The sequence below is a fragment of the Populus trichocarpa genome, chromosome 1 (assembly GCF_000002775.5).
Source record: "Populus trichocarpa isolate Nisqually-1 chromosome 1, P.trichocarpa_v4.1, whole genome shotgun sequence".
NCBI classification, from domain to species: Eukaryota; Viridiplantae; Streptophyta; class Magnoliopsida; order Malpighiales; family Salicaceae; genus Populus; species Populus trichocarpa.
In genome coordinates this window covers 47,496,884-47,523,245 of record NC_037285.2, presented here as the reverse complement: position 1 = coordinate 47,523,245, position 26,362 = coordinate 47,496,884, and the positions used below count along the sequence as shown (strand labels likewise).

Genomic DNA, 26,362 nt, shown 5'->3' with positions numbered 1-26,362 from the left:
TTTTCTTGTTTTTTTCAAAAACATAAAAGGTGATAGACAAGCATGTTGCATGCTTTTTTTTTTCAAAAAATAAAGGGTAGATGACAGGGGCACATACCTTTTAATAAAAAAAAAAAAAAAATCAACCCAGGTATGGAGCCTGTGCTTTTAAATTTTTTTTTAGTCATTTTAATTTTTTTCTAGTAATTTCATCATTTATTTGTTATTTATTTTTAAATTTTAATAAAATTTTAACAAAGTTTTATGATTTTTTTAATAGAATATAATTTAATTTTTACTTAGTTTATAAATAAAATATTATCATTTTTTTCTTATGCCAGGAGGCATACTTTCAATGCAACCTTGCTTAAATTTTTTTTTCTTTAATGTTATTTAATTATTTTTATTTGTATTTTTTATTGTTTCATTAAATAAAAAAATAATTTTAAAAAGTAATGTTATTAAATATAAGAGTCTATGGCTGTTTTTGTTATCAAATTTGTACAATCACATTTATTTCTTAACTTTCTAATTTCATATTTTGTTAAATATAGTTTAATTTTTATTTGGTTTTCACATAAAATTATAATATTTTTTTTATAATATATGCAACTTTACATAATATATTTTTTTTATTTGATTTTTTTTAATTACTTATATATATATATATGTGTCTGTTTTTATTATCGTTTGATTCTAAAAATTAAAATTATTAAATACAACCAACTATATAACCATGACATAAATAATTTTAATCTTATCTCTTAATTTTATTTTAATTTAATCTCTAACTATCATTAACATTTTTTTTGGATTCATGTATGTGTGTGTATATATATATTATTTTTTTTTGTTAAAAAAAATCCAACGGACGGGTAAGATAGGCTACTTTATATAATGCAGTGTTGCAAGTATAGGCTGACGGTCGAAAGGTGTGCAAAACAAAACAAAGAAGGAAGGAAAGACCAGTCTTCAACAATCAAATTCTCTCTTTCACTCACCATTTCAAGATCAAAATGTGAAGAAAACCAGATCTAAGAAACCGATAAATCCAAATACAACACAACAAGAAAACACCGACAACATCAAACACCACTGTAAGGAATTATAAAGTTTGGTTCTTTATTATTATTTTTTGTAAAGTTTTAATTTTTATTACACTTTGTTGTTGTCTCTATGATTTTTTTTTGGGTTGTTTTTTGTTTTCCCCGTAGTGATTTTGAGGTGGGTTTTGTTTCTTTTAGCTTAGTCTTGAGTCTTTGTATTTTTATAGCACTAAAAATGGTTTATTTGTTGTGTTTTTCTCGTGTTCTGCAGTTGATTTTGAGGTTTGTTAGAGAGAAAACATCATGGCTGTTGGAGAGAATGTTAGTGTTGATTTGGGGAATTTTAGGGCGGAGTCAAGTGTATCATCATCATCAAATGATCAGGATCATCACATCCACAACAACAATGTTCTGATTCAGCCTCTGTACATGAAGGTTTCCCAGGTGGGCCATCATCAGGCTCCTCCTTATAATCATCATCATCAACAGAGATCAAATGGTGGGGAGAGTTATAAGAGGGAGATTAGAGAGTTGCAGGAGTTATTCTCTAAGTTAAACCCCATGGCTGCTGAGTTTGTGCCTCCTTCACTTTCCAACAACAATAGTTTCGGTACAGTTAATGGGCTCAATGGAGTTAATGGGGGTTTTTATGGCAACAGCAGCAGCAGCAACAACTTGGTTGTGAATGGAAATGGCTTCGACAGAAATGGACAAGTTAATGGAAATGCTGCTAGAAGAGTAAAAAATGACTCTGCCTTTTTAGCTGATTAATTAAGTATTTTTATCATAAACTTCAAGAAAGAAAAAAATAAAAGGAATTTTGAATGCTTTTTTGGTGTTGTGTTTTTTTGGGTTAATTGAATTGACAAGGTTTAGTTGAACTAGGACAGACCTAGTTTTGAAAAAGATGAAACTATGTGGTTCAAACGCTTGTTTTATGTTGGTTTTTATTTTTTTAGATAGTTTTTCTGGCTGCCTAAATTAGATATTTTGAACATGAAATATGGAATTGGAATCTTGTGTTTTGTGGTTTTGGATTATTCAAGTAGTTTTATTATCTATTTGGTTTAGCTGAGTGAAGGTTATTGTTCAAGTGTGTCTAAAATGGTCAAATTAAAAATAAGAACTTTAATGAGAAGTTTTATTTGATTTTAAAGAGCTTTTATTATCCCTTCAGGTTAATGAACTTTAAAGGGCTTAATTTAATGCCTATGACTTCTAGAATTTGTTGATGGGTATTTTTGCTCGTTTCAGAAGAAAAATTATGGTCAAGTGAAACGTAGAATCAGTAGCAGGACAAGTATGGCTCAACGGGAGGATACAGTTCGCAGGACTGTGTATGTCTCTGACATCGATCAACAGGTATTTGCTTCTCTGCGATTGTTACTCTTCTTTTGATTTCTATGTTGGTTTCTGCATGCATCATCTATTTGTATTAACTACTGATTTAATGGCTTCTTTCATGGAATTAGGTTACTGAAGAGCAACTAGCAGCTCTATTTATTAATTGTGGACAGGTAATGGTAATCTAGCTGCTTATCTAGACAGCTTTCATATAACTGTGCTTTTGAACAAGTTCCTTTCCCTTGTGCAGGTTGTGGACTGTCGTATCTGTGGCGATCCCAATTCTGTACTTCACTTTGCCTTTATTGAGTTCACTGATGAGGGTAATGCTAGTCATGTGTGCCGCAATGACTCAATACCTACCTTAGGATTCCATTGTGTGTGTGTGTGTGTGTGTGTGATGGTTATGTGCTTATGTATGCTTTGGTGGTTGGCTATACAGAAGGTGCACGGGCTGCCTTGAGCCTGTCTGGGACGATGCTTGGATACTACCCTGTTAAAGTGCTACCCTCCAAAACAGCCATTGCACCAGTTAATCACACCTTTTTGCCCAGGGTGAGAATGCTTTGCTATATGGCCATTGAATCATTCCAAATTTCCGACAATAGACATTTGTGTGTTAGTTTGATTCTATATACCCTGCTGATCAATTGTTTCTCCAAGCTTAGAATGATGATGAGCGTGAAATGTGTGCAAGAACTATCTACTGTACCAATATTGATAGGAATGTGAGTACCTGGATTACCATCACAAAAATAATCCCTTTTTTTCCTGTGACAAGTATTGTAATTGATGTTAATTTCTGCGGCTAATTCGACCTAATATTCTGCAGTTTACTCAATCAGATATAAAACTCTTTTTTGAATCACTCTGCGGGGAGGTTTGTTATTACACCTGGTGAACTTGAAAGCTCCTTTTCTTTTGGATGTTACAGCACTGTTAGTGTGATTTTTTCGGTTTGGCTTGTTTGATGCAGGTTTATCGCCTGAGGCTGCTAGGAGATCATCATCATCCAACTCGTATTGCTTTTGTGGAGTTTGTGATGGTAATTGCTTCACTCTTTATTTCTAATGCTGAACTTTCTCTCTCTTTCAACATCAAACAAATTTAGGCGGAGTTTAGTCTAGCACTTGGCAAGGTAATAAAGGATTCTAGGCGACAAGGTTGTTTTGAGGCAGGACTCTAAGCTCTTGCAGATCCTAAAATGGCCATATGACTATTTATTAAGTAATACTCTAAAAGGTGTGGGGAAAATATTGTTCCCCATTCACCAAGAAACAAATTACTATGGATTGTCATAGTATTTTGTATTTTTTAGCTCCTCTTTTTTATTTTATTTTTATTTTAATGCACCTTTATAGACTCAAATTGATGCCCAATTAAACCATATTTATTAAGGAAGGGCAAGATTTAAAGATAGGGGATTAAAATGAAAAACACGACAAAAAGAGATGGTTTTGCTAAAATTGAGGCAAAACATACACTTTAGTTCTCAAACTTTTCAGATTATAAGCTTCAGTCCCTAACAATTTATAAAATTTAATTTTGGTCCAAAACTTCATGTTTTTTTTTTTTGGTTTCTGGTTTGAAAAAGAGGAGGGAGAGTGGCCAAATTCTGGTGGTAGAGAGAGAGTCTTGGTTGAGACCGATTTTGGCCACAAAAATAGGTGATTTTGGTTTCAATAGGTTCCGTTTGATGAGTGGAGTTTAGACAAGGTGTTGTTTTTCCCTTAAACTTGCATGAATGGTGGATTTAAACCCGAAAAGAATTTTGATTTCAGATTGATTGTGGGTTTTAGAGACAATTTTTAGGTTGTTAAAGGCTATGAATATGTTTAGAGTGTTTTTATGGTTTTTTCAGGTCGAAATATGATTCAAAACAAGTTTTTCTTGGTCTGAAACAGACCAACCTAATATTTTTTTTCAAATCATTAAAGGCCCTTAAGAAAATTAAGAAGAAAAAGGCCCACAAGCTATGGGCCTTCCTAGCCCGAATGATTGAGCCATTTTCTTTTTAAATTATTATTATCTATTACAATTACATTTGTTTTTTTAATTTTTCTTCCTTATTTGTTTTTTCAATTTTATTATTTATTATTTGGTTTATTATTAATTGGATAACATAATTTGTTTCGATTTGATTTTTTTTCCCAATCACTTTGATATTTTGTTGGTTCTTAATTTTATAGGTGTCTATTTTAAATAAAAAATTATAAAAAGATAATTGTTGAACCCAATTAAGTTCATGACCTAGGTCCTGAGTTTGATTGGTTTATTTTGGCTGGGTAGGGATTAGGCTTGATAATTTTTTTATTGTATACATAATTCTCAATTTATTTAATTAGATGCATGTATAAATTTTTGAATTCTGCTTGAGATTTTTTTTGGATAAAAAATATCATAAATAGCTAGTATAGACCAAAACTAGATTGGTGGCTCGATTGACACCGCAAACCAGACCCAATTTTTATTTGAAAAAAAAGTTAAAGAGACATATTTTTAAAGAAATAAGAGAAATTCGATAATCATGTTAAATATTGATTAATTTGATAATATTATAAAAATATGAGGCAACAACAAAAAAAGAAAAAAGTAAAAACAATATTGAACAATGATTTTGCAAAAAAAATAAGATAAATATATTTCAATCCCTGCTAACTTTTTAAACATTGACCCAAGTTATTAGACTGAAACTACTATACATAAAAAAATTATAAGGGTTAAAATTACACAAAAAACCCAAAATAAAAAATAATAATTAAAAGAATGAAGGTTAAGATTGCAAAAAATATAAAATAAATCAGAGGGCAATAATAAATTTTCAATTTAAGAGATAAATTGTAAAGAATAAAAACATTAACAAAAGGATAAAAATCAAAAGAATGAAGTTTAAAATAAAAAAAATACACTATAAACTTGGATTGAAAGGTGAAATTAAAAACAATGAAACTTCTATAAAAGAATCAAGGAAAAAAAAATCAGAAATCATAAGAATAAGGATCAATCTAAAACATCAAAACATAATAAAAAAATCGAACAAGCAAAATTTTTCAACGTCTTTTTTTTACATATAAAAAGTCCTAGATGTAAATTGAAAAGCTTATGCACGGATCTAATTAAACAAATCAATAACCATTGTGTAAAGAAATAATTAAAAAAAAACAGTCATCAACAATAAACAAAAATGAAACTAAAAAATCTAAGATGTTTCGTTCACCCCAATCATTTAAAAAAAAAGATGTGTCGCCTACATCAGTAGACGATGTGTCGTCTGTGAATCCCTAGAAGCCGGCCACTGTGGTGGCTGGAAAAACAAGGTCCCAAAGTTTTTGATAAATAAACCTATTTTCAAACCTATTTTTTATCCAAAATACCTTGAAAGCACTTCAGGAACTTTGCTAAACCAATCCATGGCTTTGAAAAACATAAAAAAACCAATTTAAAACCTAAAATCAGCCCGAAAACCAAAATCTTCCCAAGCTCAGATTTGAGTCAAGGAACCAGTTGACACAAAGAACGACCATTTTGGTGGCTGAAATTGTCACCAACAACTTTCTCTCTCTACACTAGAATCCGATGACTCTCTCTTCTCCCTCCAAAAAGGGATTGAAAAATGAGAAAAATGAGGTTTGGTACCAAAATTGAATTCTTAAAAATTACAGGGACTGATTAACCTAATAGCTCAAAAAGATAGAGGATGAAAATGAACTTTTAATACAAATTTCAAATCTGTATCCTAGTCAATCTGTCTTTTTCACTTCAGTCCCCTGTCTTTCAATTCAACCCTCCCTCTTTTTCCTACTTTGTCTAGTTTCACGACTAGGAAGATTAGGCTTGTTTCACTTGGCTGAGGAGGCGCCGATGTAGAGACTACAAAACCTTTTGTTGGTGAAGTCAATAGGTGTTGGTCCCTCTCAAGAGACAACATGTCATGATTCAATTAGCTTCTAACCCCCATCATCATTAATCCTTGCCCTCTCAGCATCAAAAGGTTCAATTGTTTTTGCAGTAACCTGTAGTTTTAACCGGTTGATTGAATCCTCTAGAGTTTGAACTGGTCGACCTTTTTCAAGGACAATAGCTCTCGGGACTCTGTTGTGTTCAACCGGTCGTCCGGTTCATGGGGTGGTTGAACTGATCAACTAGTTCCACCTAATCTGTCTGTCTGGGTTACTGATTTTGCTGCAACATTAGCAATCGAAGAAGATGTAGCCCCTTCAGTCATAATAATTAGGGAGCTACAAACATGGAGAGCATCCCCTCCAATTTTTTTTTTTTTTATTATATCTTGAGCATGTCTTCCACCAACATGGTTGGGACCTCAACCAATGCCTTGCATAAGCGGCCAATGACTTTACAAATTTCAAAAGCTGTTGGTTTCCATTCATAATCAACCATAATTGTGATGGGCTCTATAGATAACCTACACCGAAGTTGAAAAACATGAATCATAGGTAGCGAAGCATCCAATTCCACTCAAACTCTTGCATAATCAAATCGGGTGCCACTAAGACTGTTCGTCACAAGCCAAAGGGGGAAAGGTAATCCCTGAAGGTGAACCTATATTGACACTTTTGTGATTTTGTTTTTGTTAAGAACAAAGTGTGGGTGCCACAGTTGGAGAATAATAGATCCCTCCTTAAACATCCATGATTCCTTTTTCATAACTGAGTTAGCATCATCCTCACTTTTAAAACCAAAGATCAAGAAACCTTATTGTGTCGCTGTGACACTCTCAAGACCATAATTCTTCCATACTCAAAATGTAATAGAATTGGCTGCATGATACGGCATCTTATAACCTGGGAAGAATCCCACTAAGCATCGATTCCATATGGATGTGCTCTCATCAATGACATTATTCGGAATGTCCAAAATGGTGCCCATCTCTTGCCGTGGAAAAGAGGCTATCTTGGCACAGATTGTAGCATTTGAGACCTTTACTTTATCCGTCCATGAAGTATTTTGGGCTAAGTTAGGGGTGGTTGTGTTTTTGTGGGTCGTGGTGGTATTTTGTGTAGGGATAATTTGGTTTTTCTTTTTGTGGGGTTGTTTAAGGTTGGTCTTGGTGTTTTGATGTGGTTGGTGAGTGGTTTTTCTTGTGGTTACGGTGTTTGTAGTGTTTGTTGTGTTTGTGGAGGTGTTAAAGGGATTTTAGTGGCTATGGCTGGGTTGACAGTAGGTTGTTTGGTGAACCGGTCGATCTGGATGATTTGTATCCACGTCTGGGCAGTAACTATTAAACAACACCACATACAATAGAGATAAAAGTAGCTAAAATCCAATGGTTTAGCTCAAGATAAGCAGGTATAGTATAACATATCAAAGAGTGATCCAACAGCTAGATTAAACGCAATCTACAAAGAGACGATTAGATCCGAAAACTGACTGGAGGTACTTTGAGGAGTAAAAAACTTTCTAGGAATGTTGGAATCTGATCTCCACCATTTAGACCTGAGAGGACCTCTCGGCGAACCTTTGTGTGAAAAATGGATTTGATCCAACAATGAGACTAGGCGAACCAAGCCGGTGAATATGGCTGCTCGGAATCCAGTTTCCCAAAAAAACTTGCGACGACTATAACTCTCAAGTGACACCAAATAAACCAAATCCGTTCAGTGAGCTTATAAAGTAGGGTATGGCGCACAACACATACAAATTTGAGTAAGATCTAACGGTGGCTGAAGTACTAATATCTTTGGCAGCCCATTCTCTCTCTTATCTCTCTTTCAGACCTTCTCTCTCTTCTGCCCTTGTTTTTTCGCACTTGAGGTAAAAATCAAGAGTGGTCCCTTTAGTTTGGCTTTTGGTCAAATCTCCCTCTCTACCATGAAACTAGGTGTTATAGACTTTAACTTTTATTAATTGGTCATGCGTGGTGCCTCTAACTTGATTATAAGTTAAGTAAAAATGGATGGTGTATTCGCTACATGTGGGTGGTGGTGATTACTAGACTTGTTAAAAAATAGAAATAAATGCACTGAATTACCAATTCAAAGTATTTTAAATATTTTAATATGTATTATTATATTAATATATACTATTGAAAAACAAATAAAAGAAATATTGTTTGTTCCCAAACCCTGAAAAAAATGTTTTCCCCAAATTAACTTATATTATTATTATAATTTTTTTTTTGATATTCCTACTGAAATTTGTCTCTCCCACATGGCCACTCCGTGGCGCCAGTGATATTTTTTGCACTATTTTTGTTATTTGTCTGCCTCATGCTTGCTAGCTAAGATACTATCAGGTATCAGAATGGTTTCATTATTAGTTCAGTGATATGCGGACGCATTTTGTGCTTCTGTAAATTGGCAATCTGTATGAATGAATCTGTAATTTAATCACTCTTTACTCCTCTGCAGGCTGAAAGTGCAATAGCTGCTCTCAACTGTAGTGGTGCGGTTATAGGTTCATTGCCAATAAGGTCAGATAGCAAGCTGTTCCTCTTCCCTCGAGAATTCTGAATCTCTATGACAGAAAACTGATAAATGCTTTGGTTGACCTCTGGTGTTTCTATTTTCAGGGTGAGCCCATCAAAAACACCTGTGCGGCCCCGTGGTCCTCGTGTTTCTGTGCTTTGAAGTGCATGGTGCTCCAGTCGACTTTAAAGCCAGCTTTTATATATTTAGAAACGTACACCTGACCAATGTAAAGATGAACCCTTGTTTATATACTTCATGGCTCCATCCTTGCCTCCTTTGGCCTTAAACGTTATTATCATATGAGTTATCTTTTGGTTATTCTAGCAATATATAGAGTTGGATGGAACTTCAAGGCTCTAGGAAGATTTAATGTATTATTCCTCTCAAATGTGGATTGGACTCGCCTTGAAGGTTGAACTTCGTCGAGCAGTTTCTGAAACTTAAAAGACTTGTTATTATGAAAAATCGAATGGTTCCTGGAAAGGGTTGGGATGTTAACTCAGTTCCAACGTCACCTTGTTGATCTTTGAAATGGCTGTTTTCAGTTGATTGGGTTTATGTGGTATTTGTGCTTGACTGTTTTCGTTCCTTTTTTCATATTATTCTTCCGCCTTGAGTTCTCTATAACAGTTGATGGAACCTCAGGATAGTGGCTGTATTTGTTCATATCGAACCTCGATTTCTCTAGACATTGCCATGTTAATCCAAAAGTCATTTTAGAGGGTGGCAAGACCAGATGATTATGGAAATTGTAGTTTTGCTGCCCAAACATAGAATCACAACGCAAACGGTGATATTATTGTCCGAAACTAGTAAATGAACTACAATTTAGTTCTGTCTGAGCAGAAGAAATCAGCAAGAACTTCAACTTGCTCCCAGTGCTTCCCTGTGAGACCTCAAAAGTGCAGAAGACATCTCAATGCCTTCCCATCACTGAGCAGCTTGAATGCTTCGTTTATCTTCTCGAACAGAAGTTCATGCGTGATGAACCCATCTAGATTCACAACCTGGAAGCAAATTCAAGGATGAAATTCCATGATTTTGGTATCTTCAATGTACAAACTACTTGCTTGCTAATGAACATAAATATGATGTATTGAACTGACCCCATTCATGCAGGCTTTGGCAAGCCCAGGCAGTTGGCTCTTCCCCTTGAAGTCGCCAAAGATTGTACCGATGATGCTCCGACCATCAAACAACTCCATTGGATGGAGAGGCAGCATTTCCGGGGTTGGATAAATTCCTACCACCACTGTCTATCCCCAGCCCTGCCATGTGCAAAATCATACATGTCAGCATTATTGCCTCCTAATTCTGCTTTCCATTTTTGGGTTGAAATCTGTCTTTTTTCCCTATACAAGGACTTGAATCTGAAACGTCTCGATAAAGCGTTAAGATGTATCACCAGAGACAAGCATTGGTGGTCGGGTGATGCGCGCAAATTGATTCGAGAATACATTTGATTTTAACAGTTACACACAGACACCCCCACACACAAAAAAAGAAGAAGAAGAAGAAGAAGAAAAGAATCGAAAATATGGCAATGAAATGCCATTTAGGACTTACATCATGAGTGGACAAGAAGGCCTCTCGGAGAACCTCTAGATCCCCTACACACTCAGTGCTGTAATCTACACCCCCACCAGTCATTTCCCTGATTCTCTGGAACCATTTGCTAGAATGGTTAATGCTTAATAGTCACAAAATCAGCAATAAGACTTGGAGAAAATTCCATGCATATTAGTTGCTAACCTGGTGCACTGGCTTTGAACCGTCTTTTGGGTTTACGAAGCCAGTCATTCCCATTGCTCTGGCAGCCACCAGAACAAAAGAGATTGCCATATACTAGGCTTGTTAGCTTTTCCCCAGCACATTTTCCATTTAGAAGCATTTTTTTTTCTGGTTGGAATTATTGGATGTATCATGAAGAGCCTAAAAAAAGAGAGGAAAGGATACCTTTATTGAACTTTTCTGGATTGGTATCAACACCTATTATTTTAGATGCTCCTCTGGCTCGTGCTCCTTCTGAAGCCTGTGAGAATTGAATGAAAACATGTTTTAAGTTTGATTAGTTAATAAAAAGAATTAATGAGATAATGTATAGAAACTTCATTATTAAACCCGGACTCGAATCTTGGATTGGTTTAGATTTTATAAAATATAGAAAAAAGAATTAATTCAGTGTAACCTAATAAAAAATTAAGTAGAACCAAGTAAAATTCGGTCAAAATCCATTTTATTTTTATTTTTATAAAAATGATATTATTTTATATTTTAAAAAATTAAATTAACTTGAGTTAACTAACTTTACCCATACTCATTCCTTCCTTTTAAGTTTTAAGTAAAGTTTAATCATGGACAGAACTCTTTGAAAGTAAATTTAATTCTCAAATAAATTAGAAGGTGAATTATTTTGAAATGACACCAGAATCTGAAGTAAACATGGCCAAAAATTTGCCAGACTTGCATGCCCCAGCAATATTTCATGTGGGGCTAAAATAGAAATAGAAGCAGATGAATGGAAATGAACTTACAGCAAGCCCCACCGCCCCCAAACCAAAAATTACTACACTTGATCCAGGTTGCACATTGGCAGTGTTCCATGCAGCTCCCATTCCTGATCAGGTTCACCATCATTTTCAGATGTCCAAGATCCGAAAATACATCTCCAAAGTGAGCCTCAAGAATTTTGTTGTCTTACAAAAAAGAAAAATTAAAACTAAAATGCAAATGAATGCTACTTAGGTTGTATTCAAAGAGTAGATGAGACTGGACAAGATTGGACGGGACTGAACGGAAATGGAGGGAGGTGGGGGGTGGTAATTTGGCTATAAGATTAATAATCTTGGTATCTTACCAGTAGAGATGCCACAGCTTAACAAGGTCATCTTCTTGAGGGGAGCATTAGGATCAATCTTGACAACACAGGCAGAATCAAGCACGGTATACTCAGTGAAAGTTGATGTGTTGAGAAAATGGAATATGGGTTCTCCATCCTTGGTTGAGAACCTACACTTTCCATCATGTTCCATCACACTCTTGAATGGGTTCACACGATAAGTTTGGCAGTGATTACTAGTCTTAGTTTTGCAGTAGGAACAATGGCCACATTCTCCATTGAAGATTGGAATCACATGGTCTCCTGCTTTCACGTCTGTGACACCTTCACCTACACTCTCAACCAGGCTGCAAGATTTATCCACATCCCATTAAAATGGATATCAAATATAGAAAACACAACATTGAATGATCAAACAACACTAGGAACATGTCTTACCCAACAGCTTCATGTCCTAGAATTCGCGGAAACGCTTGCTGAGCTTCATTCTTTAGAAATTTTGTTGTGATTAGTTCTACAGGAACATAAATTCAACCAAAGTGGATTAAGATTAAGGTTGTTTGGTGTCATGTTACCTCGCCTTTCCAAGCGCCTAGATCGGTATGGCAGATTGAAGTGTAGAGGATCTTGATTCTGACCTCCATCTTCTTTGGGGGATCGACTCGAATCGTTTCCATAAGAAAAGGTTGTCTCGGACCACGGATAATGGCAGCTTGATCACCATAACAACCGATGACATAAATGAATCAATGAAGCAAATTCGAATCATGAGATCACACACAAGGTTGCAATACTTACCATTGCAAGTGATGACCTTTCCTGACGTCTCATTCGGATTGAACAACTTTCTTTTCGTTACATTATCGTGCAAGCCATGCGTCGATCCTAGTAACTTAACAAAGGTTTGAGGTGATTTTGAGTTATATCTAGGCAGAGTTTGTGTCAATACTCTTCTTGCTTGCAGTAGCATTGCCATGTTTTGATGAATCTTGAAATGTTCGAAACTAGCTATAACATGGATGTGTTTACGTGCATATATAATTATAATTTTACTGTTTTTTGCATAATCAAGATTAATACAGTCAAAAGTCCTTTCCATGGACGAGGACAGAGTTCAACTTGCATAATACAGGAAAATTACTTATTTTGAGAATGACAGAATACTAGCATTAATTGGGTTGACTACTATAATGTCTGACTTTTATTTATATAGTATCTCTTCACAAAAGAAGATAGAAGAGACACCTTGGATAAGGAAAACTATCCAGTATAGCTTCTAAATAGTATTTCAAGTTAATTATAATATAAGAAAAAATAATACTTTTATGTTGTGGATGTATTTTCTATTATAATAATTTTTTTTAATTAAAGAATGGAAAGATAACTTTTGTTTAATAAAATACTTTGAAAAACATATTAACTGCTAAATTAAAAAAGAGTTTTTAATACTAATTAAAAACCGAAGCAAAAAGCTAATCTTCCTTGTAAAAAGTAATTAATAATGGATGTGAATGTAATTATTTTATCCCGGTTAACATTTTTATTTTATACATTTTTTTTAATTTAACTTTGAGGTTAATTCTAGACAATAAGTAAGTGTGATTTTTATTTTTATAAATACACCATGCAACATCTCTATCTAAAATTTAAAAAGAAAAGTAATTTAGGGTGTGATTGTTTCCTGGAAAGTGGTTTTCAGGAAACCACTTTCTAAACTTACATGTGTTTGTTTGCCATTAGAAAAGTTAGTCAACAAAAAACACTTTCCGGTCAACGGAAAACACTTTCCTGTAAAAAAAATTTGGCTTGATTTTCAGGAAAGTGTTTTCCTTTTATTTTGGGCGGAAAAAACTCTCTAGAGGTTGTGAAAAATTTAAAAATATCATATTATTTGCTGATTATGTCAAATTTGGTCCTCAAACTTTTGATTACTATATATTTTGTTCGAATTTTTTTTCTTTCAATTTCATCCCTTAAAATGTGATTTAATTTGATTTTTATATTAACTTTGGTCCTTATTTTTATGATTGTTATTTACTTTTCTCTTATTATTTTTTTAATTGAAATTTTTTATCTATTAAATTTGATCCTCATTCTTTTGATTGTTACTTATTTTATTTAAAATAATTTATGAAATTATAATTATTATAATTATTTTAATTTCATCATTTTTTAATTTTTTTATCTGTTAGATTTTATCTCTATTATTTTGATTATTTTTTTTATTTGAGATAATTTATGAAATTAGATTTTTTTTCAATTCCATTCTCATTCAACCTTTTAAATTGTAAGATTTGTTTCTTATTATTTTAATAAACTTGAAAAAAAAAACATTAATAAGTTATTTTCCAGCTCATTTTTCATAACATAATTAAACACTGGAAAACGTTTTCCTACTTATTTTCCATAACACTACCAAATATCTAAAAATAATTTACTTTTTCAGAATTTACTTTCCAAGAAAACCACTTTCCCAAAGAAAATTACTTTTCTGCAAATAAACGAGGTCTTAAGAATAAATTACAACAATCGGACTTTTAATTGCAGGAATGTGATTGGCCAAATATGTTTTTTTTTTATTTTCCTTTCCTGGCAACTCTCTTTCCTCCCTCGATATGAACATAATAAGAATAAAGTTTTAGATTAAAATAAAAAAAATTAAACAATAAAGATTTAATATGCATAATTTTAAACTATAAAGATTAAATTGAAGTTTTTCATGTATGTTAACAATTAAACTGAAAAACATTTATTTTTTTAATTGATGTTACTTTTGGTTTTTATTTTTTTAATTTTCTTTTAACCATAAACTAAAATTATATTTTATAAAATAAATCTTTAGTTTAACTTTAGAATATTCCATATATGACATATTGGATAAATGACATAATTCAATCTTTAGTTCAAGGCCCATTAGACTTTTCATTGATAATAAAAATTTAAAGAAACTTGTAAATTTTTTATGTAAAGGAACATGAAAAAGGGCTGGCTTTGGAACTGTTTGACAGGAGCAAGTTTCTGATTTCATTGTTGAGTGTAAATAATTTTGAATAGGTTTGTTTTTATGTTTAAAAAGTGTTTTTGAAAATTTTTAAATTTTTTAAAATTAATTTTTTAATGATTTTGAATTATTTTAATGGATTTATGTTAAAAATAATTTTTTAAAAATAAAAAATATTATTTTAATATATTTCTATAAAAAACTATTTTAAAATACAATTACCACTACAACCCTAAATATCCAGGCTATCCCTCTGATTTTTAGCCTCATTAATTTCACCGATTGATTAGTCAGCAAAGTTCTTGAATGTTCATGGTCCACCAATAATGGAGATGGGACAGCAAGAAATTAATGGCTGACGTCTCCATTTATGAAGAAAGGGATAACTAAACTGGAAATTGTTTAGTGTACACGACAGCTTTCATCACCAATATTTCTTTTTCTTTTTTTTTTAATCCTGTACGTAAGAACAGATGTACTTGTATATTGTCTTTTTATTAAGAAAAAAATCAGAAAATGCTCGTGAAGTTAATATTTTATTAGTTATTTTTTATATTTATTTTGAAAAAAATAATAAATATAACTAATATAATACTATAACTAATATTACTGAATACTATAAAATTACTGGAAAAATCCAGGGGATGATGGATTAGAAATCCAAAATTTAAAGACCATCTGATCTGGTACCATGACAGCAGCAATCGTGTTAATAAAAAAAAGAAATATCATTATAGTATAATTTAATATATCAAATTCTAAGTTTGTTCATAAAAATTATAATTTCAAGTACTACAAACCTTCAAACCACTAAAAGTTTATATAATTGTTAATTTCAGAATCCGTAAGATTAATCGAGGTATGCACAAACTGGTCTGACACCCACATTAATCAAATAAATAAATAAATTATGTCATCATAATGTTAATCATTGAATTATTGTTGGGCCATTGGCAATTAACAGTAAGGTTCGCAGCCATCATCAATCATGTTGTATTGGAGAAAACTCGAATCAGCTAGAGCAATTAATTTTAATATTAATTGAGTAATTACTTTTGTAATTATATTATTTTTATCTGAAAACATAATTAATAATCAAAATTAATTCTTTTAGGAAAATCTGGATATGGCTTTCAAAGATTACATTAATTCTTTTGTAATCATTGAATTATTAGTAAGGATTTTATATTTTGATGTTTAAATCTTATAAAAAAGAATTGTTTTTATAAATTTATAATATAGGCAAGAAGACAAATTTATTTATTACCTAAAAACTCTATCCAATTATTTCATGTGAGAGGTGTCAGGAGAAAATATTCATTCAGGACTTGTGATTGATGAAATTTAAAAGACCCAACTCCCACCAAAGTGAAAATAGAATTCGTCTGTGATCATCTCCTGACCCATTTTGGATGGGATTGAAAACGTCAAAATCTTAATGTATATTACGAATTCTGGATTTTAACTCATGAAGGATTATATATTTTTATTTTCTAAGAAAAATTATGTATACAATTTTTTTTTATATATATTTATATAATTTAAAAAATTTAATTTTAATTTTTTTATGAATATATATAATTAAATAAATCAAGAACTATGTCTGCGAATAAATAAATAAAAATCATTAATAATACTTGAAAATAAAACTTGAAAAATTAAGAGATAAGTATAGATCAATATATTTAATCTTGAAAGACAAGATATTTACCCGGTTGTGTTAGCTAAATTTGTTTATTACATTAATTTTTTTATTTAAGAAAATGATAATAGAAATAGAGATGCAAATTAAATTGATCTAATAAAATAAAAGGGGAAAAAATCATGCAAGACTTTACTTATTAGAAATATTATCTGAATTTTTTTTTATTTTCAAAAATAAATTTCAACCATATAAAATATAAATAAATTATAGCTAAATCATAAAAACTCTTTAAATTTAAATGCATAACTAAAAAAATAATCATGATTTAAAAGAGACTCTCCAAATAAAATAAAATAGAGAAGGGGTACTAATTTAAATACCAATTTAAAAAATTAGACAAAAAAAAAGAATCATTAATTTAAAAAAAATTAGAAAAATAATCTAGAAAAAAAGGAAGCAAAGGCCCTGCTGTTGGGCCAGGTAAGCTAGGTTAGCCTGCTTGACCTATTTTGTCTGGACCTATGTGATTGGACCCTTAATTATTTTTTTGTTTACAATTGGAGCAAACATGTCGCTCATCTCAAATTGTTTTCACCTAAAAACTTATTTTCAACCTATTTTTAACAAAAAAACACTTAGAAAAAAACTATAGGAATCACGTTTAACCTATTTATAGCCTAAAAAACTCATAAAACCGCCCTAAAATTTAAAATAACCTGAGCTCAAATATGTTTTTCATGAACTTTAAAGGTCAAAACCACCTAATATGAGCTTCCCTTATCAATGAAACTATTTGACACAGGTATTATCTGTTTTGGTGGCTTAAATTGGTGTCAACAACACTTTTCTCTCTCTAATACCAAAATCCAACAACCCCTCTCTTTACTCTCTCAACTAGGAACTAAAAAATTAACAAAAAAGAATTTTTGTACCAAAATCAAATTGAAAAAATACCGAGGTACTGAAATTGTATAATTTGTGTGACTTTTAAAGTTTAAAGACCAAAATGCATGTTTTGTGAAACTTATGGCATGTCACTCATGTTTAAGCCTCTTTTCATTTCGTTTCCTTTTCTTTCGATTCTATTTTTTTTATATAAAAAATCAAAATCAATTGGTTTTTAATTAGAACTAAATTGTTGAAAAAAAAATTTGAGGATCAAATTGAAAAAATAAAAAATTTTGCATAGCCCATCCATAATAATATGTGAGAGGATGAGCATTGAAGTCTTGCACAGTCGAAAAAACTCACGCCTTTTAGAGTTATACTTAATGATATAAGAAGAGCATATGTTCATCTCAAAATATACAAGTTCAAGTTTTTTAGTGTCTTTTTATTAAAGTATGTTTTAGATTAGGATAACAGTTATTTTTCAAAGTAATTTTTACTTGAAAATGCATTTAAATAATATTTATTTTTTATTTTTTAAAATTTATTTTTAATATCAACATATTAAAATGATCCAAAATCATAAACAAATTAATTTAAAACAAAAAAAATTCAAGAATTTTTAAAAATATTTTTTGAACACAAAAACAAACACCCACTGAACATCCAATTATCTATATAATATGTCAGTGTTTTAAAACAATGTATTATAATTCCAATTATAATTCCAACTACAATTAGACCAAAAAACCAACAAATTCATTGAAGTTTTTATGCGAGTTCGTCAACAACAAATCTCAGCAAGCCGTAACAAAAAACACATTTCCTCTATATAAAGTATTATATTCTCATAATCCTTACAATTATTTTTACCGATTTCTTTTTCATTTTAAAAAATATATTCTCAAAATTAAAGAGATGAAATTGAAAATAACGAAAATACTCTCTCCTCAATGCTTATTAGCTTTATGAGCGTAGGCAAAACATGATTTCTCAACTCGCTAGCTTTACTGATTACCACTTCTCCCCCTTTGTACAATTTCCTGACCTCCCATTGCTAGTGTTTCCTAAATCCTTTCACACACACACACACAATTTATTAGCCACAAATTAATGTGAAACTGTATTGAACAAGGTTTGATGTAAATATGGAGGGATGTCAAATGAGCAAAGCCAAAAGACGCACGTTCCTCCGACCATCGCTTGCATTGTAAGCTTGGTGACAAAATTCTCCCCCTTTTTGTATTATACACATTTCATACAACGATTTTCTTTAGTCCCATACTTCCATGCATTACGCTACTAGTTTCCAGTTTGTCTATCCAAATTAACACCCTTTCAAAACAGAAAGTAACATGCCCACTTACAAATCCTTAACAAATGAACAACCTTTTCATCTACAAAACGTTTGACGTAACAATATTTCACATCTCCCCTTAAAACTTCTCGCTCTCTTCCCCATCACACAAAGTTTTATCTCTGTCCTCTCCATTACACCACCTCTTTGAAGAACAATGGGCAATTGCTTTGCTTTGCACCAACTCACCAAGAGAAAGTCTTGCTCTCAGTCAACCACAACTAGGCATGAAGATGTTTTAAGGGTCATGAAGACTAATGGAGAGATTTTGGATTATACGAGGTCTATATTCATCAAGGGCTATGGAAATAATGATCATCATTGTTTTCCCATATGGAACCTGGGCAGGCCTTTTAGAGTTGCTGGCGATCATTCTCCTACTTTAGTAAGCATGGATAACACAAGTGGTTCAAAGAGAGTTAAAATGATTCTAACAAAGCAACAGCTTCAAGAATTGCTATCCAAGAAGAAGATAGCAGTAGAAGAGATATGCTTCTTGGGCATGCAAAGTGTTGCTCTGTGTGGAGTCAACTCTTCATCAAGGTGGCAGCCAGGGCTTGAAACCATCCTTGAAGAAAGTGAGTACGTAGTGTTTTGTTGAGTGTAGGAAATTAATAAATGTATATCATGTAGCTAGTCATAAAAGAAATTGATTCCTGTGTAAAGGTATAGTGGGAAAAAATGGAAAGTGAAATCAATTTTCTTTTCAGCTGAAGAAAATAATGGGAATTAAACTGAATTTCAAACAAAATTAATTAGTCAAGAGAGACACAAAGTTGAGCAAGTTGACATATATATATTTCCTTGTTCGTATCACATTAGTAAGATAGAACTGTAGATTATATATTGCTTGACATGGAAATATGTGACAGATTTCCCAGCTCAAAAGGTGATTATATGTGATAAACCCTACAATAATGTTATTTTTTGTTGGTGCTTTGATTCAAAATATTTTTCAAAAAAAATATTTTTTTGTTTTTTATTTGCTTTAAAATATTTTTTTTTTGTGTTTTCAGATTATTTTAAGGTGTTAATATCAAAAATAAATTTTAAAAAATAATAATAAATATTATTTCAATATATATTTTTTTTAAAATTTTAAAAGATAACTACTACAATAATACTGAGCAAAATCTTTTTCTACCTCAATCACAGGCCACAGGGACTTCTTTGTCTTGAATTGAAAGAGAGGGCCAGCAGGAGTGAACCTTCTCTGTTCAAAAAGTTCCAAGATTTTCAGTATCTTTTATGCTTCAATCACGTCCAAGTTAGTGCTGTACAGTCTCTATCAATTCGTTGAAGTTAAAACCATCTGTGTGGATGGTCTTCCTGTATATTCTTAGATGGCATTCAAAATCAAACAAAAGAAGAAAAAAAAAATGAAAGGTTTCAAATGATTTCTTGTGTAATTTTAAAAAAGAAAAGCTACTAAATTATGATTAAAATAATGTAATAATTACGTTATTCTGAATTTAACTTCGTCAATCTTAAATAGAGTATCCTTTTTTTTTCGGATTTTTTTGATGTGTTTTAATAATTAAATTATTGTTATATGTTCTAAGGACATCCGTGATTTTATAACATATTTTGTGCCTAAAATTATCCTTTAATTATGTTTTAAGGATAATTTTAGATTTCAAGAAAATTAGGGAAGAACACTTGTTAAGGATTATTAATTATGCTTCTTAAACTCAAATTATGTATTAAATATATTGAAAAATGTATATTTAATGTTCTCTTATTTCGACTGACTCGTGAATGAACAAACAATTATTGAAATTTAAAATCCTAACCTTATGTTGAATGCTAATTTACCATATTAATCATTTAACAACAAGTGTTCCCGATACTACTTAGCTAAATCCCAGAAGAAAATATTTAAGAATTCTTCAATTACAAACTCGAGAATTTCTAAAATAATTAATGGAAGAGTGAAGCTCTTTCGAGTTTCGACTTTCCTGGATTTCAGTAGTGTTCCCCTTATATGTCTTTGTTTCTTTTTATTTTTTTTTACCAGACACTTATATTTTCCTTTAATTCGAATCTCTTTTGGTCTTATGTGAATACACTAAATTCCACTAAATTGAACGCAAAATAGAATTTGAAGACACCATCCAAATGTCCTGGGGAAAGTGGCTGAAAGTGCTTTGCTCGCTATTCCAAAAGGACCCCCCACATCACTGTTTGTGTGAGAGTGTGTGCGTGCCTGTATGTATAAAGAATTCCTTGTTTTCCTTGAAGATCACTGAACTGTCCCTTGAATCTGGCCTGGGATCGATACATCCCAGGCGATGATGGATGTCCCTTGTTGAAGGAGATGCATCCCTTCACTTTGGTGACGAAAATCTCTCTTATGGGACCAAGTTTTGATAAAGAGAAAGTACAAAAGATGATAGTTCCCTTGGCTTTCCTCCATTGACCCTTTATGAACGTTGACTGAAAGGGCCCCCTCTCTAAGATCAAAAGGAAATTGTCACATTGCTAGTAATGTGAACATGGCATACAATCCATCATACCAAAAACTTAAAAAAATCATTTCTTTCCGTGTATGAACGTATAGTTGAACTGTAAATTACACGTCAATAAATTTCTAATAGTAACGCCGGTGATGGTGGTGACATTTTCTCCTTCTTTTTCAATCTGTTCTTTTTGTTTCTTTAGTGGGATTGACTGAGGAACTCCCAAAGAATAATCCTACCGACGATTGTCTTTCTCTTTGTCTTCACACTTTCCCTCCTTTAGGCTTCAATTCCCACCACCAAGCTAGAGCTATAAGAGAAGGGTCATGTTTTCTTTCAACTATCTTTTCTTGTTCAAATAGAATAATTTTTTTTTCTTTATTTTCATTAAACCATAGAAGTTTCATTTACCTTGAAACTAAATCCATTTCGAAAAGCTATTTGTTCTTCTTCTTGTTTTTTTAGGCATGGGAAATTGCATATTTGGAGGCCTAGGAGTGGCAGAAGGAGTGATAAAGGTGATAACATCTAATGGTGGAATCTTAGAGTTTACCACACCAATAACAACAGGATCCATCACCAACGAGTTTCCAGGCCATGCTATTTTTCCAAGCCATGATCTTTTTTGGAGACCACTTTCTCTACAAGAAGAGCTTCATGGAGGTCAGTCTTACTATTTACTCCCACTCAACAACTCAAAAATTGGTGGCCAAATAGTGAGAGAAGGTCATGTTAGATCAAAAAGTATACCAGCTGCTGCTGCTACATCAAATATTGTTGCACCTTATAGGATGTCCTTAGATTATCAAGGCATGTTAAAGAGGTCATACACTGAAGTTTTCTCTAGGCACAGCAGCAGCAGCAACAACAACAAAAATAATTACAACAAAAGTAATGATGGGTTTTGGAAAGTGAAGCTTGTGATTAGTCCAGAGCAGCTAGTAGAGATTTTGTCCGAAGAGGCTAGCACTGAAGAGTTAATTGAGAATGTGAGAGCTGTAGCCAAATGTGGAAATGGGTTCTCATCATCAGCATCTTCTGTTGACTTTTCAGATTCTTGGAGTCTCTCTAGCAGCAGGACTGCTACTTGTAAGAAAGATAGTTTAGTTGATATTTAGTGTGAATCACTACAGTGTGCTTGAAATCTCTCTCTTATGTTATAATTAAGTTTTTAGTCTCAAAAAAGATTAGCATATTCTATCATATATATAGAAAAGATTAGCATATATATATATATATGTTGCCATTGTCCACTGATCATTACAGTGTAGATTCTCAAGAAAAATATTAAACAAGTCTTTGCCAAACATGATTACTCACATATGAAAAATTGGATGTTGGAATTGAGAATAGATTTTTGTCAACTCATACTTGGATCGGCAGTCATGGGCCAACAACTGGAAGGAGAAAAGAGAATTCAGTGCAATAAGACTCGGAAAAGATGCTAATGTTGACATACTGGCAGTTTGGTTGAATTGTAGAATCAAGCAACCAGAAATCTTACAAGGTGTGGGGTGAAAGTATGTGATCAGGAAAATGGGTGGCCATTTCATAGGTGGTGCAAAATGTTGACTTTCATCTTCATACTTTTTTAAATGATAAATTTTTGATCCCTTAAAATTTTAAAAATTCATTTTTGATTTAAAATTTTATTTTTCTTATATTTCAGTTCTTGATTTGATAAATGAGAGAAAAAGAATATTGGTAGATATATATTTCAGCTACAAAAAAATCGATCTTGGTGTCAATTACTTCATTTAATGAGAGGAGTTCCACTAGGATGTTCTCTAGCCTTCCCATCACTTGAGAGGTTAGATTTGAGCTTGAAAAGTTTTTTGAATTCGAATTAATTTTGAATTTTTGAACCGATTAAATATTTTTGGTGTTTCAATTATGAAAAACCTATAATTGTATCCAAACACCCATATTTGGTTAGTTTTTGATTTTATGAGCATCTATTTTTGTTGTAATATAATTCAATAAAAATATATATAAAAAATTATTGAACCCAATTGTACCCATGATCCAGGTCACGGAGTTTAAGTGTTTAACTTTGATCGATAAGCGATCGAGTTTTATAATTTATTTTGATTTACTTTTTATAAAATTATTAAAGTCTCAAAGAAACATCCCGACTTTGAGCCAGTGCTCGATTTTACTAATAACTATTTTTGTTATCATATAATTAAATAAAAAATAGTCTAAAAAAATTTAAATCCAGTAAGGTCCATGATCTAGTTTGCAGGTTTGACAAGTTATGCCGCGAAACCTGAATTGATCTAATAAGTCACTGTTTCTATATATTTTTTTAAAATTATATTATTTTAAAATTTATATTTAAACCTAGATAATATTTTTTCTACTGATTCGACTTTCCTTTAAACTTGTCAAAATTACTGTGTGTGGTACAGAGGCAAACGCAAGACAACGGATCATAAGTTTTTAGAATTTACCTACCAGCGTTAAAAAAAAGTTCCCCATAATCTTGACATTTTTTTTTTTGAGATGTTTGTTTTTGTTTGGTGCGGCCCGTACCGTGAAGCAGGCCAACTATTTAGGAATGAAACTATTCCTGTGCCCATCAAGGATATGAATGACGAGTGAAGCGAGCATGGATGGAAATGGAGTGATTCTTCTTGCTGTCAGATTTAGACCTAGAAATGCAGATCCATCAAGAAAACCAGGCTGATTTGGGCACTCTATCAGTGAACATGAAACGAAGCCCTCTTTGAGGATGGATCTGATTCTGAAAGCTAGAGCAGTGATATACGCTGAATCTTGCAAAAAATAGGCTTCCATCATGGGTTAAATCCGTGTGTTTGTGCTCCTTTTTCACAATGGGCCTAGAATTGTTAAGCGCATACCACACCACCTTTTTTTTCTCTCTTTTTCTCTTATTAGGACTCAAAACTATGGGTTATCTCATAAAAAATAACTATCCCACTTATCAATTATCTTTGTCAAAAAGCTTGGATTCGAAGTCTTAACATTGTAGGTCATTTCTTATGACATCTTCAATTCTTTCTTCTGATCTTAGCTTCAATATGAGATAAGTACTGTGACGAGGAGGAGCTATTCATATTTATCTTAATTTTTAAAGAAAAAAACCAGTCAGAACATTCAAGGAATTGGACTTACAGTTATAAGACTTGATTTAATAAAAAAAAAACAATTTTTTTTCCCTTCATCTTGCTCGGATCAAACCTCTTATTAATTCGCAGGGTCGGATCGGATATTATAACTATGATTACAGACTCATATACACGACACCACAAACACCCAAATCTTGAAACGAGACATGAAAGTAAATATCAAGCCGAGAAGGGATACCTTACAAGAAATGTGGACTTCAAGTTCTTGTGTCTGATCAAATTCATCTTCCTAGTATATGTTCTGGATTTTGTAGGCGATTATTTAACTCGATCGACTTGTGATCGATGAATATGAACAAAATCAATTGATCAAAATGACAACTTTGAGGATGGATTTTATTATCAGTAGACGGTGATGTATGTGGTCATCATTTTCATAACTAAAAACAAAAACCTGCTATATGTGCTTGTTTCTAGTCAACCATATACCAACAACCCTTTGATAATACTCAAAAAGCCTCTGAATTTAACCATCAAAATCTATTTTCTTGTTTTGAATTGAAGGAACATCATGACAAAAACTTAAGAACCTGTCCCAGGTCAAGCCAGAACCCTAGTTCAATGGTATCAATCACATTCAAATACGTTGTTACAGAAATTAAGTGGAATTTTACCGCATGATTTGATATCATATTCCTATAAGAAGAACAAAAGCAAGTAAAAAAATAAAAAAAAATTAGCCATGACCAAACACAGACAGACACTTGCATCTTGGTAAAGAAAATATTACCTCCTTTTCAACGTCACTGCCCTGTCATGGGACCAACAAAATTATTTACTTGGAATCTTGTGGGTGCAATTAATTAACCAACTTGTTTACTTCAATGTCAACAATTTTAGCTCAGCAATACTTCTCAGAAGTAAGTCGATATGTAACCACTAGGCATGCAGCAGACCTTCATAATAGATAATACTAGCATGAATTTCAGTGTATCAATATATCTGAAGTTTCGATTCTAACATAAATAGAATAAAATTTATTATATGCGTATAAAAATCGTAATATTTTCTGTTTAATATATGATTGGTTTATCTCTCTCTCTCTCTCTCTATATATATATATATATATTTTTTTTTAATATAAAAAAGTTATTATTTCAATTCATCAAAAACAAAAGTATCCATGAAAGCCATCCAATTGAAAGAAAAGACAAACTCATCATGATGATTTAAAGACTATTACTCCATAAGCAACGGGATTATATATTTATATATATAGTTCACGAGCTTAGCTTTTTAAGCACTTTTTTTTTTTTTATCAATCACAAGGCAAAATTCATTGCTTCAAAAACCTTTCAATAGGAATGCCATCTGCAGCCACCTGCAAAACGCACGTTCCACATTCAGAGAAATTTAATTAAACGTTATGCATGTGGCCACAATAATCAATTTCTTCCCCATCTCACTACATAGTACAAATGGATATTATTTCACAGATTCTCTTTAGAGGAATGAAAGAAATCACAGGGGAGAAATGCAGTGAATATATGGCTGCTAGCTAGCTAGCTAGCTAGCACTCTATTAATGAATCCAACTATTCTTTTACGAAAAGACTTGGTAATCTTAATTTCTTATATATTTGGTGGTGAAAAAAGGAACCCAGTGAAAGCTACTTTTCAAGAAAAGTACCCGTGAAATATGACAAAAGTTAAATTTTTTCAACAAAAAAGATCAATCATATTCGCAAATGGAGATGATTGCCGTAAAGGAAGAAATCTAGCAGCTTCATGACATGGATTTTTGCTCACGAACAGGCATACACATTTATCTTGCTCTTCTAGATACGTATATCAGCAAGTTGAAATGGCATTGTCAGTAATCTTGAGGATATGATTTTCTTCGTAAGAAATGTACACAAAATTAACAAGTTTAACATGTTCATATATATATATATATATATATATCAAACCCTTCATTTGACATTTTAATAATTACGACATGGATAGCTTTAGTCCCAATGTAGTGTTTTTCTTTCAATAATTAAGAAAATTATGAGTCACCTCGCATATAGTAAGGTGACAATTATTGTTTCTAGCTCTCAAATTGACAAGGTGCTCTTGTAGTCACGCTATTTTAATTCAAGATCGTGATTAAAGATTGGAAACATGTTCTTCAAATTTATTTATCTATTTTTGTGTGAAGCTCAAAAAATGTGGATTGGACAAGAAAAAGAAACAGAAAAAATACAACCAACATTTATTTAAACAATTAATGGTAGGTGGTG

General features: G+C 32.1%; 3 protein-coding genes and 1 pseudogene across 5 annotated transcripts; 3 read left to right on the top strand and 1 right to left on the bottom strand.

The window, feature by feature from the left end:
- Nucleotides 1-884: 884 nt before the first annotated feature.
- Nucleotides 885-9,353, top strand: LOC7491404 (polyadenylate-binding protein-interacting protein 11). 2 transcript variants are annotated; one of them, XM_024611441.2, is made up of 11 exons: nucleotides 886-1,076; nucleotides 1,297-1,763; nucleotides 2,280-2,387; nucleotides 2,498-2,542; nucleotides 2,620-2,692; nucleotides 2,812-2,924; nucleotides 3,038-3,097; nucleotides 3,202-3,249; nucleotides 3,346-3,414; nucleotides 8,738-8,799; nucleotides 8,899-9,353. In XM_024611441.2, exons 2-11 carry the CDS (start codon nucleotides 1,329-1,331, stop codon nucleotides 8,954-8,956), a joined length of 1,071 nt encoding a protein of 356 aa, XP_024467209.1. In that variant the 5' UTR covers nucleotides 886-1,076; nucleotides 1,297-1,328; the 3' UTR covers nucleotides 8,957-9,353. The 2 variants fall into 2 exon arrangements, with proteins under 2 accessions (XP_024467210.1, XP_024467209.1); XM_024611442.2 differs by lacking the exons at nucleotides 3,038-3,097; nucleotides 3,202-3,249 and having other exon boundaries at nucleotides 885-1,076.
- Nucleotides 9,354-9,471: 118 nt separating this feature from the next.
- Nucleotides 9,472-12,709, bottom strand: LOC7490702 (alcohol dehydrogenase-like 3; annotated as a pseudogene).
- A 5,848-nt stretch (nucleotides 12,710-18,557) lies between these two features.
- Nucleotides 18,558-20,042, top strand: LOC7490701 (uncharacterized). Of its 2 annotated transcripts, none has more exons than XM_024595934.2 (2): nucleotides 18,558-19,109; nucleotides 19,683-20,042. In XM_024595934.2, the coding sequence occupies exons 1-2, from the start codon at nucleotides 18,685-18,687 to the stop codon at nucleotides 19,825-19,827; spliced, it is 570 nt and encodes a 189-aa protein (XP_024451702.2). In that variant the 5' UTR covers nucleotides 18,558-18,684; the 3' UTR covers nucleotides 19,828-20,042. The 2 variants fall into 2 exon arrangements, with proteins under 2 accessions (XP_024451702.2, XP_002300502.2); XM_002300466.3 differs by having other exon boundaries at nucleotides 18,571-19,105.
- Nucleotides 20,043-21,453: 1,411 nt separating this feature from the next.
- LOC7490700 (uncharacterized) lies at nucleotides 21,454-22,104 on the top strand. The gene has a single exon (XM_002300465.4). It carries the CDS (start codon nucleotides 21,454-21,456, stop codon nucleotides 22,102-22,104), a length of 651 nt encoding a protein of 216 aa, XP_002300501.4.
- The last annotated feature ends 4,258 nt before the right edge of the window (nucleotides 22,105-26,362 follow it).